Below are 23,318 nucleotides of genomic sequence, written 5' to 3' on the forward strand. Positions count from 1 at the left end.
AAAGAGTCTTATCTAGCAGAATTAATGAACATAACTTCCTCAATCACTCAATGAATGGCAGCTATTAATATAACATTCATAGTAAGAATATCAATCCCTAATGTTTCAGTCGAGGTTTCTTAAAATATATATATTATTTATTTAAAATTCTGACCACACCATGGGACATGCAGAATCTTAGTTTCCCACCCAGGGATTGAACCCAGGTCCCCTGCATTGGGAGTGTAGAGTCTTAACCATTGGACCACCAGGAAAAGTCTCCCAATTGAGGTTTTTATTTACAAGGAAAAGAAACTATTTCTGGCTATTTTAAAATTAGAAACAAAAAATGAAATAAAATTAGAAACAGGCCAGTGGTTAAAACTCTGTGCTTCCAATACAGGGGGTGCAAGTTCAATTTCTGGTGGGGAAATTAAGACACCACATGCTGCCCAGTGTGGCTGAAAAATAAAAACATAGAATAAATAAAAGCAGAAACAGTATTTTTGACTAGGAAGCTGAATTTGCTGGGGGGCTGGCAAACCTTACTTGAAAACTACTTGGTCAGAACACAATTAAAGCCATGAATTGGTTTTATGAGAAAAGCACAGCCCTTGCACGGTGCACACCACTCCACACTGTGGCTGCCGCATGCTGTTCAGTTCAGTTCAGTCGCTCAGTCGTGTCCGACTCTTTGCGACCCCATGAATCGCAGCACGCCAGGCCTCTCTGTCCATCACCAGCTCCCGGAGTTCACTCAAACTCACGTCCATCGAATCAGTGATGCCATCCAGCCATCTCATCCTCTGTCGTCCCCTTCTCCTCCTGCCCCCAATCCCTCCCATCAGCAGAGTCTTTTCCAATGAGTCAACTCTTCACATGAGGTGGCCAAAGTACTGGAGTTCCAGCTTTAGCGTCATTCCTTCCAAAGAAATCCCAGGGCTGATCTCCTTCAGAATGGACTGGTTGGATCTCCTTGCAGTCCAAGGGACTCTCAAGAGTCTTCTCCAACACCACAGTTCAAAAGCATCAATTCTTCGGCACTCAGCCTTCTTCACAGTCCAACTCTCACATCCATACATGACCACTGGAAAAATCATAGCCTTGACTAGACGGACCTTTGTTGGCAAAGTAATGTCTCTGTTTTTAAATATGCTATCTAGGTTGGTCATAACTTTCCTTCCAAGGAGTAAGCGTCTTTTAATTTCATGGCTGCAGTCACCATCTGCAGTGATTTTGGAGCCCAGAAAAATAAAGTCTGACACTGTTTTCACTGTTTCCCCATCTATTTCCCCTGAAGTGGTGGGACCAGATGCCATGATCTTCGTTTTCTGAATGTTGAGCTTTAAGCCAACTTTTTCACTCTCCACTTTCACTTTCATCAAGAGGCTTTTGAGTTCCTCTTCACTTTCTGCCATAAGGGTGGTGTCATCTGCATATCTGAGGTTATTGTTATTTCTCCCGACAATCTTGATTCCAGCTTGTGTTTCTTCCAGTCCAGCGTTTCTCATGATGTACTCTGCATAGAAGTTAATTAAGCAGGGTGACAATATACAGCCTTGACGTACTCCTTTTCCTATTTGGAACAGTCTGTTGTTCCATGTCCAGTTCTAACTGTTGCTTCCTGACCTACATACAGATTTCTCAAGAGGCAGGTCAAGAGGTCTGGTATTCCCATCTCTTTCAGAATTTTCCACAGTTTATTGTGACCCACACAGTCAAAGGCTTTGGCATAGTCAAACAAGCAGAAATAGATGTTTTTCTGGAACTCTTTTGCTTTTTCCATGATCCAGCAGATATTGGCAATTTGATCTCTGGTTCCTCTGCCTTTTCTACAACCAGCTTGAACATCTGGAAGTTCACAGTTCATGTATTGCTGAAGCCTGGCTTGGAGAATTTTGAGCATTACTTTACTAGCATGTGAGATGAGTGCAATTGTGCGGTAGTTTGAGCATTCTTTGGCATTGCCTTTCTTTGGGATTGGAATGAAAACTGACCTTTTCCAGTCCTGTGGCCACTGCTGAGTTTTCCAAATTTGCTGGCATATAGAGTGCAGCACTTTCACAGCATCGTATTTCAGGATTTGAAATAGCTCAACTGGAATTCCATCACCTCCACTAGCTTTGTTTATAGTGATGCTTTCTAGGGCCCACTTGACTTCACATTCCAGGATGTCTGGCTCTAGGGGAGTGATCACACCATCGTGATTATCTGGGTCGTGAAGATCTTTTTTGTACAGTTCTTCTGTGTATTCTTGCCACCTCTTCTTAATATCTTCTGCTTCTGTTAGGTCCATACCATTTCTGTCCTTTATCGAGCCCATCTTTGCATGAAATGTTCCCTTGGTATCTCTAATTTTCTTGAAGAGATCTCTAGTCTTTCCCATTCTGTTGTTTTCCTCTATTTCTTTGCACTGATCACTGAAGAAGGCTTTCTTATCTCTTCTTGCTATTCTTTGGAACTCTACATTCAGATGCTTATATCTTTCCTTTTCTCCTTTGCTTTTCGTTTCTCTTCTTTTCACAGCTATTTGTAAGGCCTCCCCAGACAGCCATTTTGCTTTTTTGCATTTCTTTTCCATGGAGATGGTCTTGATTCCTTCCCCCTGTACAATGTCACAAACCTCAGTCCATAGTTCATCAGGCACTCTATCTATCAGATCTAGGCCCTTAAATCTATTTCTCACTTCCACTGTATAATCATAAGGGATTTGATTTAGGTCAGACCTGAATGGTCTAGTGGTTTTCCCTACTTTCTTCAATTTAATGACTGACTGGTCACATGGGTGCCTCTCAGGGGCCTAGGAGACTGGAACAAGTTGTTTGCGACTGGCAGTCACACCTTCCACTGGAGATGTGCTGTCTGTCACTTAGGTTTATATGATGGGAAATTCTCCAAACATAGGAAGGGAGAGAGAGGGTGGATGGCCAAAAATATGCAAGTACATCTCGCACATCCCGGGAAGCAACACGTTTGGGAAACCAGTTTGACACTTCTCTTTTTCACGTGCCACATGCCCAAATCATTAGCAAATCTTTCAGCCTCATCTTCAGAATCTATGTAAAATCTGACCACCCCTCTTCAGCTCCACCATTACCAGCATAGATCAAGCCCTTATCTCCTGCCTGGATTACTGATTCAGCCTCCTGGCTGGTCTGTTGGTTTCTACATTTGGCCCCTTACAGTTTATTTCCAACCTAGAAGTCAAAGAAGTTCTCTTTAAAAATATTGTTGTTTAATCGGTAAGTCGTGTCCAACTCTTTTGCAACCCCCGGACTGTGGCCCACCAGGCTCCTCTCTCCGTGGGATTTCCCAGGGAAGAATACTGGAGTGGGTTGCCATTTTCTTCTCTAGAGGATCTTCCTGACCCAGCGATTGAAACCAAGTCTCCTGAATGGGAAAGCGGATTCTTTACCGCTGAGTCACCATGATCAGACCTCAAATCCTGTTTGAGTCCACTTATCCGAGGTACCTAGAATAGTCAAATTTATACAGGTAGATGCCAGCGGCTGGAGGTGAGGTGTGAGGAGGGGGAAGGGTGACTTGGGGTTTGATGGGGACACACTTTCAGTTTAGGAAAGTGAACGATTCAGATGGATGATGGTGAGAGGTGCCCAACAATGTGAATGTACTTGGTGCCTCTGAACTATACAGTGAAATATGGTTGAAATAGTATGCTTTATATTGTGTGACTTTTACCACAATAAAAAGCATTAAAAATATGTCAGACAGCCCCATCCAAATAAATAAAAATACATCAGACCTTATCACCCCTGTGCTCAAAGTCCTCCGATATGTCTTACTACCTTCAGTGCAAAAGCCAGAGTTATGACAGTGACCTACGATACCCTTTACAGTATTCCTTCTGTCCCCCGTTTGTCTCTGTTCACATCCTCAGTTACTGTCACAATGCCATCCATGCTTAGAACTCAGGATCTTTGTCCTTATTTTTCCCCCTGCCAGGATCATTTGTCTCACAGATCATTACAACTTGCTCCTTCACTTCCTTCAGTTTTCTGCTCAAATATCACCTTATCAGAAAATGTCCTCTGACCACTCTATAAAATTATGACCCTCTAGCCCCTGGGACTCCACATTCTTTGAAACTCTTCTCCATAGCACATTTATCTCCAACCAGACATTCTGTATGCATGTTAGTCGCTCAGTCGCGTCTGATTCTTTGCAGCCCATGGATCGTAACCTGCCAGCCTCCTTTGTCCATGGAATTCTCCAGCCAAGAATGGAGTGGGGTGCCATTTCCGATCCAGGGGATCTTCCCAACCCAGGAACTGAACCCGTGTCCCCTTCATCTCCTTCATTAGAGGTGGATTCTTTACCTATGAGTCACCTGGAAAGTCCCATTCATGTTTATATACGAGCAAAATCAGCAGAATCCTGTTTTCCCATTTTGTTCAGTTGAGTGAAAATCATGAAAACCCAGGAAGGAGAAATTTTTATCTAAGCAGTCAGTGATTAGAAAATTTGATCCTTCTGTGCTGTTCAGGAACCTGGTATTTGTGCTGTAATTGAATCAGAATGCACAGGGTAATTAAGAACAAAATGAAAAAGGGTTTGTGCTATTTCACAATGAGCTTGATGTGGAGGCAAACAGCAACATTCCAAGCACAACTAAGTGCTTAGTATAAGCAATACCAGTCCATTTAAAAATCCTGTAATATACTCAGTTCTTTATTGAGTCATGGGCTTTGTTACCATGGAAATGCAGTTGACCACAACCTGAAGTGTCTCTTAAGTGAGAAAACACTGAGCGGGAAGAGGAGGAAGTTATCATTCTTGTGGTGACACTTAAGAACCAACTACATGACACTCCTGAAAAAGAATAAAGTGAGGTGGTTTGCTCAACAGGATCTCAAAACATACTAGGACTAGAAAATGAAGACAGTACAATAATAGCAGGGGTGGGGACAGAAATTAACCAACAGAACAGACTAGAAAATCCAAGAACAGGAAATTCTGTGGTGGTGCAGAGGTTAGGACTCTGCACTTTCAATGCAGAGGGCCGGGGTTCAATCCTTGGTCAGCGAACTAAGATCCTGCGTGCTGTGTGGTGCGGAAAACAGGGCAAAAGAAAATCCAAGAATAGAAGCATGCATTTACAGAAATTTGATATGTGATAAAAGTTACACAGTTATAGCATGGAAAAGCTGGACTACTGTTCAATAAATGATGCTCAGATACTTAATTATTCATTAAAAAAATTGGATCCCTTTTCAGTATCATGGGTAGAAATCAACTCCACACAAATTAAAGACTCAAATTTTTTAATGGAAAAATTTTAAACTTGAAGAATAAAATTTGAGGAAACTTTGGTAGTAGAGAAAGTCTTCTTTCTTTTTTCCTATTTGGCATGTAGGATCTTAGTTACCCAACCAGGGGAATAGAAGAACCTGTCCCCTGCAGTGAAAGCACAGACTCCTAACCACTGGACAGCTAGTGAATTCCCAGAAATTTTTAAGAGACAACTGTAATGGAGATGATTGACAAATTTAATCACATTAAGATCAAGTACTACTGTTCATTAAAAGATCACAGAAAGAGTAAATATAAACCATGAACTAAGGAAAGATATTATAACACATATAACCAACCAAAAGTTAATAGCCATGATATAAAGAACTTCTAAGAATCAATAGGATAAAAATAAATAAAATAAACCTATAGAAAAGGAAGCCCCAAGCATGAACAGGCATTTCACAGAAGAGGAAACACAGTTAGTAAGTAAACATATGGAAAGATGCTCAATATCACTTATAAGGAGGCAATTGCAAATTATAACCACAGTGAAACACTATTTCACATCCACCAGAATGACAATTTTTTTAAAGTAAAAAACACTCCTAAGTGTTGATAAAGAAGTAGAACAATAATAAGTCTTCTACCTGCTAGGAAACAATCTGGTGTCATTAGGTAAATTTGTAAACATACACACTCTCTTTGACACTTGACATGTATCCTGTGCAGTATATCCATTGCATAAGAACATCAGAATACACACACAAATGTTTACAGAAGCCTGATTCTACGAAGGCAAAAACCGAAAATAAATAAATAAAAAGACAAAAACAGCAAACAAGAAACCCAAATCCTGGAAATAATTAAAATGTCCATGGATAGGAGAATGGAAAAATTGTTGTGTATTCATTTCAAGAAATGCTATATAGCAGTTAAAAAAACAAATGAAATACAGCTATATGCATTAACATTATTGAATCTCATAAATATGTTGAGCCAAAAAAAGTTGCAGAAGAATGTATAAATGTATATGCAATTTGTGGTTTTTCCCAGTATCAAAGGCCTTGATGCTGGGAAAGATTGAAGGCAGGAGAAGAAGTGGATGACAGAGGATGAGATGGTTAGATTGCATCACCAACTCAATGGACATGAGTTTGAGCGAACTCGGGGAGATGGTGAAGGACAGGTAAGAGAAGCCTGGAGTGCTACAGTCCATGGGGTTGCAAAGAGTCAGACATGACTGAGCGACTGAACAAAATTTATGTTTAATCTTTGTCTACTGTTCCTGGCACATAGTCCCCCAAACCCTGGAATTTCTTAAGTGATAAGAATAATAAAGGTGTTTTTGGTTATTTATAATTAGCCTCTTTCAACTACAAGTGTGTTTATGTTAACGAGGGGATTTTTGGAAAGCCTCTAAGGATGGGGCTGGTTGACAACGAAACCAACCTGGATTAGAGAGTTGGAACTTTCAGTCTTCCACTGTACCTCCCAAGATGGCAGAGGAGTTGAAAGCTGACCAGTCACCAATGGCCAAAGATTTATTTAATCAATCTTGCCTACATATGAAACCTCCATAAAAATGCAAAAGTCTTGGAGAGCTTCTGTGTTGATGAACACAGAAGAGTTTCGAGAGAGCAGAAGCCCAAAGAGCAGAGTAGCTCTGTGCTCTTTCCCCACACCTCATACTTTGCGTCTCTTCATCTAATTCTACCTGATTTGTAACTTTATTTAATTCTTTCAGAAAACATTTATTCATTTATTTGACTATGCTGAGTCTTAGCTGCCCCACATGGGATCTAGTTCCCTGTTGTTTTTCAGTCACTCAGTCACTTCTGACTCTTTGTAACCCCGTGGACTGCAGCACGTTAGGCTTCCCTATCCTTCACCATCTCCCGGAGCTTGCTCAAACTCATGTCCTTTGAGTTGGTGATGCCCTAGTTCCCTGACCAGGGGTCAAACCCGGATCCCCGGAATTGGGAGCGCAGAGTCTTAGCCACTGGACCACCAGGGAAGACCCTATTTAATTCCTTTTTAAAAGAAAGAATCTTTATTTACTTATTTACTTATTTATTTATTTTTGGCTGTGTTGGGTCTTAGCTACAGCATGCAGGCTGAGTATCTGCATCATTCAGGATCTCAGTTCCTTGACCAGAGAAGGCATTGGTGTCCCTTGCATTGGAAGGCAGATTACTAACCGCTGGACCACCAGGGACGTTCCCTGATTTGTACCTTTTATAATAAAGGTGTAAAGTAGTCAGTAAACTGTGTTCCTGAGTTCTCTGAGCTGCTCTAACAGATTAACTGAAACTGCAGTGGGGGTCACAGGACCCTCAGATTTAGAGCCCTTGGGTTAGAAGCACAGATAACAACCTACACCTCTGATTGGGCATCTGAAGTCAGGAAGGGGGACAGTCTCATAGGACCGAACCCTTAACCTGTGGTATCTGACATTTTCTCTAGGCAGATAGTGTCAGAATTGAACTAAACTGTAGGATGCCCACAAGGTGTCACAGATTGTTTCATGCATGCAAAACCTATATATCTGGTGTCACAAGTGAAGTAGAGTTATGGTAGACTATTGAGAGCAGAGGACACGCACAGCAGGAGTGTATGATTTTTCTTTTACGGTAAATAAATTCAAAACAGAAAACCTAAGGGATTTCCCTTGTGGCTCAGTGGTTAAGACTACATTGCTTCCAATGCAGGGGCTGTGAGTTTAATCCCTGCCTGCGAAACTAGCTGTGTGGTACGGCCAAAAAAATTTTTTTTTAATTTAAAAGCCAAATAACCTATTATAAACAGAAAGAAAAAGTACACATTTCAGATCAGAGAGATTACCTCATAGTAGTCAGTCAGTTCAGTCACTCAGTCGTGTCTGACTCTTTGCCACCCCATGCACTGCAGCACGCCAGGTTTCCCATCACCAACTCCCCGAGCTTGCTCAAACTCATGTCCATAGAGTTGGTAATGCCATCCAATCATCTCAGTCTCATAGTAGAGAGATGACATTTTGGGAGGGCTACACCAGGCCTCCAGAAGGTCAGGAAAGCACTTTTTCTTAAGTTGGGTGGTGGCTACACATGCTGTTTGTCTTTTAACAGACAATTAGATTATACGTACTCTTTTGAATGTATGAAATAAATATAAAGATGTAAGAACAGATTGAACAAGAAAATGTAAAGCCCTTGTAGAAATACTGGCAATTCAAGATCTTAATAAATGGTCAGTATCATTTTTCATATATAAAGAAAAAATTCAACTGCATGATTTTTATTTATTTACTTATTTATTTTTGAGCCAAGTCACCCACTTGTGGGATCTTAGTACCCTGACCAGAGATTGAACGCAGGCCCCCAGCATTGGGAGTTTGGAGTCACAACCATTGGACTGCTACGGAAATCCCTCAACTGCATGGATTTTTGAAGAAAAAAGAATCTGTCTTACAACCAAAATGTGAAAACACCAGCAGTTAATTTAAATTTTTTAAGATGCTTTATTCAAAGTTAGTTCCTTTAAATAACATGGAAATTAGAGGTAATACATCAGGAGAAAGTTGGCAAAGGCCCATGTGACTGGAAGTATATTATGAGATATTAACGTATTTTAATATGCTAAATTAAAGTCTTTGTGTGGATCACAACAAACTGTGGACAATTCTTAGAGATCAGAATACTAGACCACCTGACCTGCTTCCTGAGAAATCTGTATGCAGGTCAAGAAGCAACAACTAGAACTGGACATGTAACAACAGACTGGTTCCAAATTGGGAAAGGTGTACGTCAAGGCTGTATATTGTCACCCTGCTTATTTAACTTATATGCAAAGTACATGATGCGAAATGCCGGGCTGGATGAAGCATAAGCCGGAATCAAGATTTCTGGGGGAAATATCAATAATCTCAGATATGCAGATGACACCGTTACGGCAGAAAGAGAAGAACTAAAGATCCTCTTGATGAAAGTAAAAGGGAGAGTGAAAAGGTTGGCTTAAAACTCAACATTCAGAAAACTAACATCATGGCATCTGGTCCCATCACTTCAGGGGAAATAGATGGGAAAGCAATGGAAACAGTGAGAGATTATTTTCTTGGGCTCCAAAATCACTGCAGCTGGTGACTGCAGCCATGAAATTAAAAGATGCTTGCTCCTTGGAAGAAAAGCTATGATCAACCTAGACAGCATATTAAAAAGCAGAGATATTACTTTGCCAACAAAGGTCCATCTAGTCAAAGCTATGGTTTTTCCAGTAGTCATATATGGTTGTGAAACCTGGACCATAAAGAAAGCTGAATGCTGAAGAATTGATGCTTTTGAACTGTGGTGTTGGAGAAGACTCTTAAGAATCCCTTGGACTGCAAGGAGATCCCACCAGTCCATCCTAAAGGAAATCAGTCCTGAACATTCATTGGAAGGACTGACGTCGAAGCTGAAATTCCAATACTTTGGCCCCTTGATGTGAAGAGCTGACTCATCTGAAAAGACCCTGATGCTGGGAAAGATTGAAGGCGGGAGGAGAAGGGGACAACAGAGGATGAAATGGTTGGATGGCATCACCGACTTGATGGACCTGAGTTTGAGTAAGCTCTGGGAGCTGGTGATGGACAGGGAAGCCTGGTGTGCTGCAGTCCATGGGGTCACAGAGTCAGATATGATTGAGCGACTGAACTGACAGAACATATTTTAACTTTTTTTTTTTTCTTTGATTTTCCCTCAGCCAAACACAACCAACCCCCTATACCAATTCAAGAAAATGGCAGACTCTATGCTTTCTTGCCCCAGGAGAACTTTGTCCCAGGCTACCACTTTGGTAGCCTCCAAAGAACCATGCTTCCCGTATTCCTGTTTCTCCCTTTTCATCAATCCAGGACGGTCCTGTGACCTGACTTAACCCACAGAGTGTGGCAGAAGGAATGTTGTTTCAAGTCCCAACTTAAGGTCTACAGGCTTCCACTTTTATTCTCCAGGGGAAGTCAGCCCTCAGGTAAGAAGTATTCCCACCTCTTTGTGAGAATCCCAACTTTAACTGAGAGGCGAGGTACAGAAAAGAGATCTTAGAGGTGCTGGCCAGCAAACAGCACCAAGTTGATAGCCCATGTGAGGAAGGCATTTGAAAGTGACTCCCCTAAGAACTGCCCAGACTGATACACCACGTGAACCTCGTTCCGCCAAGCCCTGCCCAAGTGGCATGAGCCAAATGAAGAAAATGATTGTTGTTTTAAACCACTGGGTTTGGAGCTAATTTGTGGTACAGTAATTGATAACTGAAACAGGGTGCAGAGTAGAAAAGATGCTTTCCCTCTGGGACTTTCCCCCCTAAAAACTGACGTTCTTAGGAGAATGCAGAGAGTTTTGGAGAGGGGATACAGAAAAGCACTTTGGAGGTGAGAAAAGGACTTAGAGGCATTCATACAGTACCTTGAAGAATGATGAAGAGGGAAGTTTCTCCAGATGCACAAGATTCCGTTTAGGCTGGTTAAGAAGAAATGGTCTTCCCTACCCTCCTAAATACATAAGCGGTCCATCTAGGGAGTTAGGATTAAAAGAGGCCTTGCAAGTGGTTCCCACATCCCAAGTGGTATAAAAGCAACAGTAAATCACTGGATCTAAAGAGGGTATATAGACAAGGGAGAGCCTCGAAGCTCACCACTCAGAGCCTGGAACTTGTTAAAACTGGAACCAGAGCTCCTAAATATTTGCTACCAGTTCCATAGATGGGGTCTCAGAGTCATATGTTACAGAAAGTGCAGAAATACAGCTGGCAAAGTCTAAACTCAAGTCACTAACACTGTCTTTACCTTTCCAGAAAGAAACACACTTACAAACTAAATTTGAGAAGATAGGAGTAGTTAAGAACTCACTTTCCTTGCCCTTTATTTTTTAGGTGTTTTCATTTTGGAGGAATTTAGTCTCATCAGCAAATCCTAACAAGATTACTCCCTTCTTCTTTCTGCCAATTTGTAATATTTTATCAAATTGTATTTGTAATATTTTATCAAATTGGCTTCATCACAGTACACACATATCAGTGCTAGCTTCCAGATTAACAGTGAATTCTGTAAACTTCCCTCTGTTATGGGAGGGGACTACTCAGGAGCTTGAACATGTGACTAGCTTTGGCCAATGACACCAGAAAACATGATGCGTGCTGAACTTTGACAGGCACTTGCATATTGGAGCTTTTTCTTTTGAGGTTCTGTGACAGCTTAAGTGGGAAACCAATCGATGCTATTAGAGATGTCTATGGAGGAATGTGAGATCCACTTCTTAACAGGCTCGGGCTAACTGCCAGCCATGTGAGTGAGACCATCATGGACCATCCAGCCCCAGTCAAGCTGCCAGTGACTGCTGCTTGTCATATACAGTGAATTCAACAGAATTGCCCAGTTAAGCTTAGCCCAAGTTACAGAATCATGAGCAAGTAAATGGTTCCTATTTGAAGATCATGGCATCCAATCCCATCATTTCATGGCAAATAGAAAAAGTGGAGGCAGTGATAGATTTTATTTTCTTGGGCTCCAAAATCACTGTGAATGGTAACTGCAGCCATGAAATTAAAACACGCTTGTTTCTTGGAAGGAAAGCTTTGACAAACCTAGACAGCATATTAAAAAGCAAAGACATCATTTTGCTGACAAAGATCTGTATAGTTCAAAGCTGTTTTCTGGTAGTCATGTATGGATGTGGGAGTTGGACCATAAAGAAGGCTGAGTGCCAAAGAATTGATGCCTTCGAGTTGTGGTGCTGGAGAAGACTCTTGAGAGTCCCTTGAACAGCAAGAAGATCCAACCAGTCACTCCTAAAGGAAATCAGTCCTGAATATTTATTAGAAGGACTGATGCTGAAGCTCCAATACTTTGGCCACGTGATGTGAAGGGCTGACTCATTGGAAAAGACCCTGATGCTGGGAAAGACTGAAGGCAAAAGAAGAGGGCGGCAGTGGATGAGATGATTAGATAACATCACCGACTCAGTGGATGTGAATCTGAGCAACCTCTGGGAGATAGTGAAGGACAGGGAAGCCTAGCTTGTTGCAGTCCATGGGGGTCACAGAGTTGGACATGACTTAGCCACTAAACAACAACAACATCTGAAACTATTTACTGACCACTGTTCACCAATATCTACAATATAGTTAGCAATATATAGTTGGACAACATTCTGATTACTACAAAGTTTACTGTTTTTCCTGATTTCTGCTGTAACACATATACTGAAAAGAACGAGCCTACATGTAAGGAATGGTTGGGTAAAGAAAAAACATACAGATCACTAGTCAAGATTGCAAACATTTGTCATTCATTTATACTACTGTATCCTAAACATCAACATCTCTAATCATCTGGTTAGTTTCACCAGCTAAGAGAGAGTCCATGCATGACTCACGATCTTTTATTTATTATGACATAAGGATTTCAAATTTTCATGAAGGAATGGTTCTCTAGAAGGAACTTTAAATGCCCATTAAAGCCTTGTGTGGCTAATTAAACACACCAGCATTTGTCTTGTTGGGCTTCCCAGATGGTGCAGTGGTAAAGCATCTGCTTGCCAATGCAGGAGACAAGACAAGTGAGTTCCATCTCCGGGACAGGAAGATTGGCTGGACAAGGAAATGGCAATCCACTCCATTATTCCTGCTTGGAGAATCCCATGGACAAAGGAGCCTGGCAGGCTACAGTCCATGGGGTCACAGAGAGTCAGACAACTGAGCACACACACATTTGTTTTCTTTCTCAGCAGTGGGGAGGTTGTTGGTAGTGATGCAATTTTTCCTTTCAGGGCTTGCTGCAAGTAAACTGTTGCATTTATATGGCCATAGATATAGATAGGAATTCTGATAAATTGTGTACATTAAATTACCCAATTTAAATTATTTGTATTTAAATCAACCAATTCATTACAGGATCATCGCTTTGATTTGAAAGGTTATGGCTTCAGGAAAAATTTCAGTTTAGCTTGAGGTGATCTGTTTCCTAGGTTTCTCAGGATGGTGGCATCCTGAAACAACACGGACTTACTCATGGTTGTGAAAAAAAATTACCTTTTTTGTTTCGGTGAATGTGAAAAAAAAAAATACCCCAAACTCAAACAACAAACATTTGTCTACAGGCAGAAACAAATCCAGAATGGTCATTGGGCATTATAGGTTAAGCATAATAAACATACACTCTGATTGAGTAACAACTATGGGAATTTTCTGTAACATTTAAAAAAAAGCTGTTCTCTAATGCAGAGGAAATAATATACCATGGTATCAAATGTTCTTTTCTCATAAACGAAGTTTTTATTTGTTCAGTGTAACCAGTACTATTGATGGGGGAAAAAAACAAAAAATAATAATTCTTCTAATACCACTCAAAATGAACATATCAACTTGATTTTCATTAGAATATTTTTCATACTAATAAGTCACAAACCAAGACCCAGATTTTTGTACGTATGGGTGAAGGTGCTAAGTTGCTTCTGACATTCGATTCACTCCAGTATTCTTGCCTAGAGAACTCCATGGACAGAGGAGCCTGGTGGGCCACAGTCTATGGGGATGCAAACTATGGGACACGACTGAGCACACACACACACACATTAAGATGAAAAACTTTGTTTTTTTGGTCATTTAAATCAAACACCATTATGTAGTGGCCTCTAATGAAAAGTTCAGTTGACTTTGAAAGCTAAAACAGAAGAGGTCAAAGAAAGCCCACAGGAGTTGAGGTTACTTTGTTCTTAGCCTTCTCCAGTATCTCTTCAGGAACATGAATGGCATCTGACCACAACACTCCTCTTCCCAATTTATCTTCCACCGTCTACTGCTCCATTCTCCCCACATGAACCCTATTATTTATGCCCCTCACAAACACATGCTGCGTGTTCCATCTTTACTACCTTATACGTCTAGCCAAACATACAACACACACACACACACACACTCCCCTACACCCACACCCCTACGATTTTGGAGGGTCTTTATTTGGACAAGCATATCTATGCTTCTGACGTACACTAAAGATGGGTCGATCCACGTAATTAACCACGAGGGTTTGGCAAATCCAGTAAAACAGAAAATATACTTTATTACCCGAACTTTCGAAGAATCAAAAAAATCCCCCAATCTTAGTGGATTTGTTATTGTAAAACACAAATTATTGCCTAAACATTTTTAAGACCTTATGACTAAACCTAGTCCTCCAACAATGACTTTTATTTGTCGTTGAGTTAGGGTACTACAGACCAGGATTAAGATATTTAATGAAGCTCAATAAAGGCTTTCATAGGAAGCGTAGTCTATGTGAAGCCCTTTGCGAACACTATTTAACTTATTTCTGACAACTCTATAGCACAGGCGTTTCCGTGCTCGGTTCTCAGCCGCGTTTCGGCGACGGGTCGGGGAGGCGTGTGCAGCCTGAAGCGTCGGGCGCCCGGACCCTTGGAGGCGGCGGTGACGTCACACAACTGTGCGGAGGTTCTCAGGGGCCCTCTTTGTCTCGGGGGTCCACGCCCAGACTCACACAGAACCACTAGGCTCTTCGGCGTCGGTTCTTTTCGCGTGGGGCCCCACGTGCTCGCGGCAGAGGCAGGTCCAACCACGAGGACCACGGCCCTGACGCTCCCCTGAGGGCGCAGCCGGGGTCGCGGCGCCAGGAGCTCGAAGCCGGACGGGTTCGGTCCGGGGTCATGGCGAGGCGGGAAGATACCAGGACCCTCTGGGCCGGGAGAAAATAAGTCCCTCGGGAGATTCCCTCCGCTGCTCCCGTGACTGGCTCTGCCGCCTCAGTGACTGGCTAGCCCTCCCAGAGCGCCCGCGCCTGTGAGGGATCGAGCTTCCCCGTAACTTCGTGAGGGTGAAAGAGGCCAGGCCCCGGGCAGCGGCGGCGGCAGCGGGCGCCGAAGCCCCGCCCCGGCCCGCGCGGCCTGCCGGATTCGCCCCGCCCCCTGCGCGCGGCCAGCCGCCCCTCTTCCTCCTGCGCCACAGTTCCTGGCGGCTGGCCTGGTCGCGGGTCGCGCTGCAAGCTCGCGTGGGCGGCGGCGGGCGCGGGTCCCGGCCCTGTGAAGAGCGCGCCGCGCGCCTCCTTCCCCCCCGGGAGCGGCGGGACGCGGAAGTGACGTCCTGCTCGGGCAGGAGCTCGTTTGAATCGGTTCCCGGGTGATCCTCGAGCCTGCCTCTGCTCGGCCGCCGCCGCCGCCAAGTGAGGAACTGAGCGCGCCAGGGTAGAGGCCTCGCGCCGCCCCGGGCGCTGGAGCTGAAGGCGCCAAGCGGGGCCCGCACTTCGGTTTTCAGCGCGGCGGCCACAGGCGCCGGCACGGCTGTTTGCTCTCCCCGTCCCCCAATATGGCAGCGGCGGGCGGCGGCGGGCCCTCGGTGGAGACCGGAGAGGGTGGCGGAGGCGACGGCCCCAGGACGGTGTACTTGTTTGACCGACGCGAGAAGGAGTCGGAGCTCGGGGACCGGGCGCTGCAGGTCGAGGAGCGCTCGGACTTCGCGGCGTTCCGCGCCTCCGTGTGTCAGGTACGCGACGGGGCGACAGAGGGATGCGCGGGTGAAGTTTGGATTGGGAGGGTGACGAGAAGCCCACGTTGCTCACCGCGGGGCAATAAACCTGTCACCCGGCCCGGGTCCTGCGGCCTTGGCGTCTCCCTCCAGGGTGCCCGCCATGCCCGAGGCGGCGGAGAAGCCTGGGGGCCGGGCCCGCCGCCGGGCCCGGGAGTGCGGGGCTGGCGGGTCGGTGGGCCTCCTTCTAACCCCGGCCTTGTGGCCGGGATCGCGGCGTCCGGGCGGTGGTACCGTGGGTTTCGAGAGCTCGACCTTTGCACTGAGGCCGTGCAACTCATCTTTTGAGTCGGGAAAGCTGTGTCTCTTTTGGGTGAAACTTTTTTTTTTTTTTTCAAGACAGCGGAGTTTTCCCCCGCTGGCTCTGTCAGGAATATCGTGATAGCTAGAAGTTGTGAGATTCCAGGAGTCGATTTTTCCTAGGTTCCTTCAGTGATGCAGTAATTTCACGGGTCGTGCTGTCAAGGTTTGCGGGCGCGCCCTGGCTGGTCCTTCCGTAGTGGAAACACTTGACCTAGAGTTCCTCGCAGGTGGAGCTCTCTGTGGTTTCCTGCACCCCCCAGCCCCTTGCGGGGGGAGGTCCTGAACCACTCGAAGGGTGTCCGAGGGTATCTGCGGGAACACCTGAGGACCGATATACTTCCTGTATTAGTTTGCGTGAGAAGTTAATAACTGTGTAGGCAAAGCCCTACTTTAAACTGGAAAGTGTTTTCTAGATCTGAGGTGTTGCTGGTGCCTGAGCTTTAAAGAATGGATGTTATTTATCATGAGCTGCTTCAACCACTTGGGGCTCTTTTTAAGCGACAGAGAACACCTGGCTAACCAAGAAAAAGGACTTAGTGTGAAGCAGTGTTTTAAACTTGATGTTTTAGGGCTTCCCAGGTGGCTCAGCAATAAAGAATCCGCCTGCCAATGCAGGAAATGCGGGTTCGATCCTTGGGTGGGGAAGATCCCCTGGAAAAGGAAATGGCAACCGAGTCCAGTATTCTTGCTTGGGAAATCTCACGGACAGAGGAGCCTGGCGGGCTACAGTCCATGGGGGTCGGGAAGATTCGGACACGACTGAGCACGCACGTAGGCTGATGTTTTAGTACTCTTTAATTCCGTATAGTAGTTGATGAAATAATTGAAATCAAGACCCGTAGGCAGGAAAAAAAAAAAAAAAACGATGTGAGAGCAAGCACTTTGATTTGTTCTGTTTTTCCAGGGTCTAGAATCATGCCTGGTATGTGGTAAATAGTCAAATTAGAATGACAAAATTTTACGAACTCAGAAGTTCATTCTCTGTCTGGATACAGCGCATTCCCATGTCCTTGAAAAGTGAATAAATGAATGCTCATTATTTTTGATGAATGTTTTGTATTTATCAGGGAAAGGGAAACTCTTATTTTTGTAGTTGATTATTTAAAGTATTCATATTGGTTATATAAAATCATGACACACAAAAATGACTTTAAAATGTCAGCGCATTAAAAAATTAAGGAACCAGAGAGGAAAAAATAAACCTTTTATTCACTATGAAATTTATAACCACTGTTAGTAATTGGAGTTATTTCTTTGTGTTCTTACCATCAGCCTGCATTTTTAAATAATCTTAATACATGTCTGTATTCCATTTTTTTCACTTAATATTGTCAGTATCTTTCTATTTTAATGCAAATCTTCGTAGTCAAAGTGGTCTGTTTTGAACCAGTCAGTGTTTACATATACATATCTCTTTTTGTTTGCACTTGCATTAGATTTTAAGCAGTATCGTGATAAACATGTTTGAATGCAGTCTTTTTTTTTTTCTTTTTGAGATTTATTTTTGAGTTTAAGCCTTTTTTCCCCTCCATTTAAAAAAAATTAAACTCTAGTTGATTTACAATGTGTGTTAGTTTCAGGTGTACAGCACAGTGATTGAGTTACATATGTAAATGTTTCAAATTCTTTTCCCTTGTATACATAGGCTTATGGCTTTGTTTTCTTTGGTTTAGAATCTTAGAAGTCAAATTCTTGGATCAACGGTCAGGAATATCAAAGCTCTTGATGTGTATTTTTAAATTGTTTTTCAGAAAGGTTGTACTAATTTACCCTTCCTCTAGAAATAATTCTCCTATGTCAAAAGTGTCAGTAACTGTGTTACATGTATAGGGGAAGTGTATTAACCTCTTATTGCGGAAGTGGTAACTCACTTTTGGAGATCATGACTCACCTAAGTCAAACAGATAGTACAGAAGTTAAAATTCAGATCCAGAACCCAAGTTCTTTTTGTTACATACCATTCAAATGATATTCTTATTTATAGGGAACAGATATATTTGTTCCATTCCTTCAATATTTTAATAAGGAAAATATTCCCTTTGACTAATTCTTGTCCTCCTCCCTCCTACTTTTTCCTGCTAGAACAGAGAAGGCTTAACTTTAATTAGAGGGAAGAACTAGTAAAAAAATAAAAAGGAAGGCTAACTTTTTTTTTTTTTTTTTGAGAATTTAAAGCTAGATTATGCCACCTAATCCATAACTTTGTCTCCGTTACATACATGAAGAACTAAAATAAGTTCATAAGCGGTGAAACTGGGATCAGAATCTAGGTCTATTTGATTCTAAAGTTTGTTTTTGTTTTTAAACAATCTCCACAGGGCCCACACTATTTTCCATGTTAGAGGAGTAGGCAGATAGTGCACTAAATTAAAGTTTTTCATTAAAACTTAAACTAACAAGTGTTTGTAGTGCTAGGAAGTATTATGGGTCCTAAACTGTTATATGTGTAAAAGTTCACTTTGTAGAAAAAAGGAGCAGTCAAGAGGCAGGAATAGAATGTGGATTTGACAGAAGGCTTTAGACCTGTGATAAGCAGTTACTGATTCACCTGAGCCCTTGTGACCTCGCAAAATCAAAGATTAGGAAATAACTTATTTGGCTAGTTCTTAATATTCACAGTCATTAAGTCCCATTTGTGCAAACCCTCCTCTGCACACCTAATTTACAGTAAATGCCTACTTTTTCCCAGTGGTTCCACTATTCCTTGTCACCCCATTATAGCACTTGTTATAACATTGTACTTAAAAAAAATTGTCTCCATTCCTGGAGGTTAGGAGCCTTATCTAATAGTTGGTTTATAGCTGTTTAGTTAAATGAATCAATCTCTTCCTTCAAAAAAAATTTTTGTATATAGGGTATGTTATGTTAAAAATTCCAAAAGATGAAAAGAAAAAAAGTAAAAGATAGATGTAGGAAAGAGTAGAATAGTAACCTGAGAGCTAATTAATGAAAGTTCATTTTATTAAAGCTTATACCAGTGCTGATCCATGAAATCAGCTTTGAGTTTCTTAGAAGTGAAAACAAAGGAGAGATAATGAATACAAAACCCACAAAGTCTATAAAATAAAAGCATTCCAGCTGCTAAGAATGCAAACCTTTGAGAAAAATTTCTCCCTAAATTCCTCACAAATCCTGATAAAATAGACAACATTCTTATAGATAGGAGAGGCTCTTCTTATTTTGTCTTTTAATGCAAGGTACAGTCAGACATGATTTAGCAACTAAACAACAGCCCTTGTGTTATTTAGGGTATTGCAACCTGCTTTAACCAGTTACCACCCACATTTTTTTTTTTAATTTATTTATTTTAATTGGAGGCTAATTAAAATATAGTGGTTTTTTCCATATATTGACATGAATCAGCCATGAGTGTACATGTGTTCCCCATCCTGAACTCCCCTCCCACCTCCCTCCCTGTCCCATCCCTCAGGGTCATCCCAGTGCACCAGCCCTGAGCATCCTGTCTCATGCATCGAACCTGGATTGGCGATCTATTTCACATACGATAATATACATGTTTCAATGCTATTCTCTCAAATCATCCCACCCTTGCCTTCTACAGAGTCCAAAAGTCTGTTCTTTACATCTGTGTCTCTTTTGCTGTCTTGCATATAGGGTCATTGTTACCATCTTTCTAAATTCCATTTATTCGTTAATATACTGTATTAGTGTTTTTCTTTCTGACTGACTTCACTCTGTATAATAGGCTCCAGTTTCATCCACCTCATTAGAACTGATTCAAATGCATTCTTTTTAATAGCTGGGTAATATTCCATTGTGTATATGTACCACAGCTTTCTTATGCATTTGTCTGCCGATGAACATCTAGGTTGCTTCCATGTCCTGACTATTATAGTTCAGTGCTGTGATGAACATTGGGGTACACATGTCTCTCTGAGTTCTGGTTTCCTTGGTGTGTATGCCCAGCAGTGGGATTGCTGGGTCTCATGGCAGTTCTGTTTCCAGTTTTTTAAGGAATCTCCACACTGTTTTCCATAGTGGCTGTACTAGTTTGCATTCCCATCAACAGTGTAAGAGGGTTTCTTTTTCTCTGCATCCTCTCCAGCATTAATTGTTTGTAGACTTTTGGATAGCAGCCATTCTGACCGGCGTGAGATGGTACCTTGTTGTGGTTTTGATTTGCATTTCTCTGATAATGACTGATGTTGAGCATCTTTTCATGTGTTTGTTAGCCATCTGTATGTCTTCTTTGGAGAAATGTCTGTTTAGTTCTTTGGCCCATTTTTTGATTGACTGCCCACATTTTTGTAGAGATTTCTCACTTAAGTGTACTCTGTGTGTTCCTGGTTTTGGGGTGATTCAGGGACAGAGTGATCGGATATAATACCAAAGCACACATCAGTAAAGGCTAGTTGTTTGTTCAAAGATATGCATTGAAGTATATAGCTTCTGATTGATCTAATCCATTAAACAAGTTTAAAGTATTTGAGGATTTTATGGTTTGCAGTTCATTAGCCCATCATAAATATTTCTTCAGACTGGCTTTTGAGAGAAGTTGGGCAGCAATAGTTTGAAGCTAACCTGAAGACATGGAGGGCCGGTTCTTTATGTTACTCATTAAATAAAAATCCATGTACTTTAACTTGAACCCAGAAAAAGGTGGAGTTGAAGTGATCTTATAAAAATGAAAAAGCCCAGTCAAGACTCTTGCCCAGTATAGAATGTCATCCTGCTTTCATTTAGAGAAGGGCAGACAATGTTTCTGTATTCAAGGCTATTTTGGTACTCATACAGGAAAGACTTTGTCAGGTAAGACAAATTTTTAGATCAAAAATATGGAGAGAGAAGGATATGACATCTTGAGTAAAAGTATAATGAATAATGTAAAAATAATTTGTGAAATACCAGAGCTAGAAAATATTTAGAAAAGTTATGAATTTGAGAAATAATTTTGTAAAGAATTATATATAAAGCAAAGAAAAAAGATAGCTTATGTATCTTGACTGAACAATAGAACCATGGAGAGAGTGTATGAAATACTTGTATATGCTTTTCAGATGTATATCAGTCTTAATTCAATTTGACACAGTTTTTTAGTAATTATAAAAATACATGTTTTGTTCTACAGGATATATAACCACATGATCTAACAGTTGGGATGTTGCAGAAATGAAGTAGTAAAGAACTGAAAAATAAAGACAGTCTTAATTATATAAAAACCTAATAAAGATGTGTGAAGACAATTTTTTTTTCTGTAAGCAAATAGAATCTTTTCTCCATCAGTCTATTGTCTATAGCTTCATTTCTCTTGGGTGTAATTGGGTAGAATATGAGTATTTTTAATTTTACTAAAGTATACCAGATTGCTCTTCAGTATGGTTCTAGCCCTGTCCACAATGTGTAAGTCCATTTTCCCTCTATGGAAAGCTATACTTAATTTGTTTTTCCTTCAAAATATAGCTGTCTTTTTAATAGAGCTTTTATTTAAATTGAAGTAAATAGTTGATTTATAGTGTTAGTTTCAAGTGTATAGCAAACTGCTTCAGATGTACACAAACACACAGATGTATATGTGTGTATATGTGTATATACACCCACACAGACTCAAACTTTTTTGGATTATTTTCCATTATAGGTTATTATAAGGTAATTGAGTATAATTTCCTGTGTTGTACAGTATGTTCTTGTTCTTTATTTTATATATGGTAGTGTATATCTGGTTTTTGTTGTTCTTTGGCTGTGCAGTTTGCGGGATCTTAGTTCTCCAACCAGAGATTGAACCCAGACCACCATAGTGAAAGCACTGAGTCCTAACCCCTGGACTGCCAGGAAATTCCCTAGTAGTGTGCATCTGTTAATCCCAGGCTCCTAGTTTATCTCTCTCCCCTGCTTTTCCCTTTGGTAACTGTAAGTCGTTTCCCATGTCTGTGAGTCTGTTTCTATTTTATAAATAATTTCATTTGTATTTTTTTTTTAAGATTCCACATATAATTGGTATCATGAGATATTTGTCTTTCACTTACTTCACTTCATGTGATAATCTTTGGGTCTATCCATGTTGCTGCAGATGGCATTATTTCATTCTTCTTTATGGCCGAGTAATACTCCATTCTTTGTGTGTGTGTCTACGTGTGTGTGTGTGTACACACACTACATCTTTATCGTCTCATCTGCTGATGGATATTCAGATTGCTTACACGTCTTGGTTATTGTAAATAGTGCTGCTATAAACATTGGGGTGCTTATATCTTTTCGAAATAGAAATTTTGTCTTTTTCAAGTATATTCCCAGGAGTGGGATTGCTGGATCTTACAGTAACTCTGTTTTTAATTTTTAAGGGAACCTACATAATGGTTCTTCATAGTGGCTGTAGCAGTTTACATTCCCACCAACAGTATAGAAGGGTTCTCTTTTCTCCATGTAGACTTTCTGATGATGGCGCTTCTGACCAGTGTGAGATGATACTTCATTTTAGTTTTGATTTGTATTTGTCTGATGATTAGTGACATTGGGCATCTTTTCATGTTCCTGATGACTGTCTTTGGAGAAATGTCTTTTTAGGTCTTCTGCCAATGTAAATTTTTTTTTTTTTTTTTTTGAATACTGAGCTGTATGAGCTGTTTGTGTATTTTGGAGATTAATCCATTGTCAGGTTCTTCATTTGCAAATATATTCTCCTATTCTGTGGATTGCCTTTTCACTTTGTTTATGGTTTCCTTTGCTGTGCAAAAACTTATAAGTTTAATTAGGCCTCATTTGTATATTTTTGCTTTTGTTTTCATTACTTTAGGAGACAGATCCAAAAAAAATAATGCTGTAGTTTATGTCTAAGAGTGTTCTGCCTATGTTTTCCTCTAAGAGTTTTATGGTATTCAGTTTTATATTTACATCTTTACTCCATTTTCAGTTTATTTTTATATTTGGTGTTAGAGAATGTTCAAATTTCACTTTTTTAAACAGGTGGCTGTTCAGTTTTCCCGATACCACTTTTGGAGAGATTGTCTTTTTCCATTGTATATTCTTGCCTCCTTTGTGGTAGATTATTTGACCCTTAGTACATGGATTTATTTCTGGGCTCTATTCTGTTCCATCGACCTATGCATCTGTTTTTGTGCCAATACTATACTGTTTTGATGATTCTACTAGTTTTGTAGTATAGTCTGAAGTCAGGGAGTGTGAGTCCCCCAGCTCTGTTACCCTTTCTCAAGATTGTTTTGGCTTTTGTGTTTCCATACAACTTTTAAAAGTTTTTTTTTTCTAGTTCTGTGAAAAATCCC

The 23,318-nt window shown here is 41.3% G+C and overlaps 1 protein-coding gene across 1 annotated transcript in view; it reads left to right on the forward strand.

Moving 5' to 3' along the window:
• Positions 1-14,902: 14,902 nt before the first annotated feature.
• Positions 14,903-23,318, forward strand: part of SMCHD1 (structural maintenance of chromosomes flexible hinge domain containing 1) — a 126,127-nt gene continuing 117,711 nt past the window's right edge. Inside the window, exon 1 of the mRNA XM_070361992.1 lies at positions 14,903-15,735. Within this exon, the coding sequence (XP_070218093.1) occupies positions 15,559-15,735 (177 nt within the window). The 5' untranslated portion in view covers positions 14,903-15,558. The remainder of the gene's footprint in view (positions 15,736-23,318) is intronic.

Source organism: Bos mutus, chromosome 24 (genome assembly GCF_027580195.1).
Source record: "Bos mutus isolate GX-2022 chromosome 24, NWIPB_WYAK_1.1, whole genome shotgun sequence".
Taxonomy (NCBI): Eukaryota; Metazoa; Chordata; class Mammalia; order Artiodactyla; family Bovidae; genus Bos; species Bos mutus.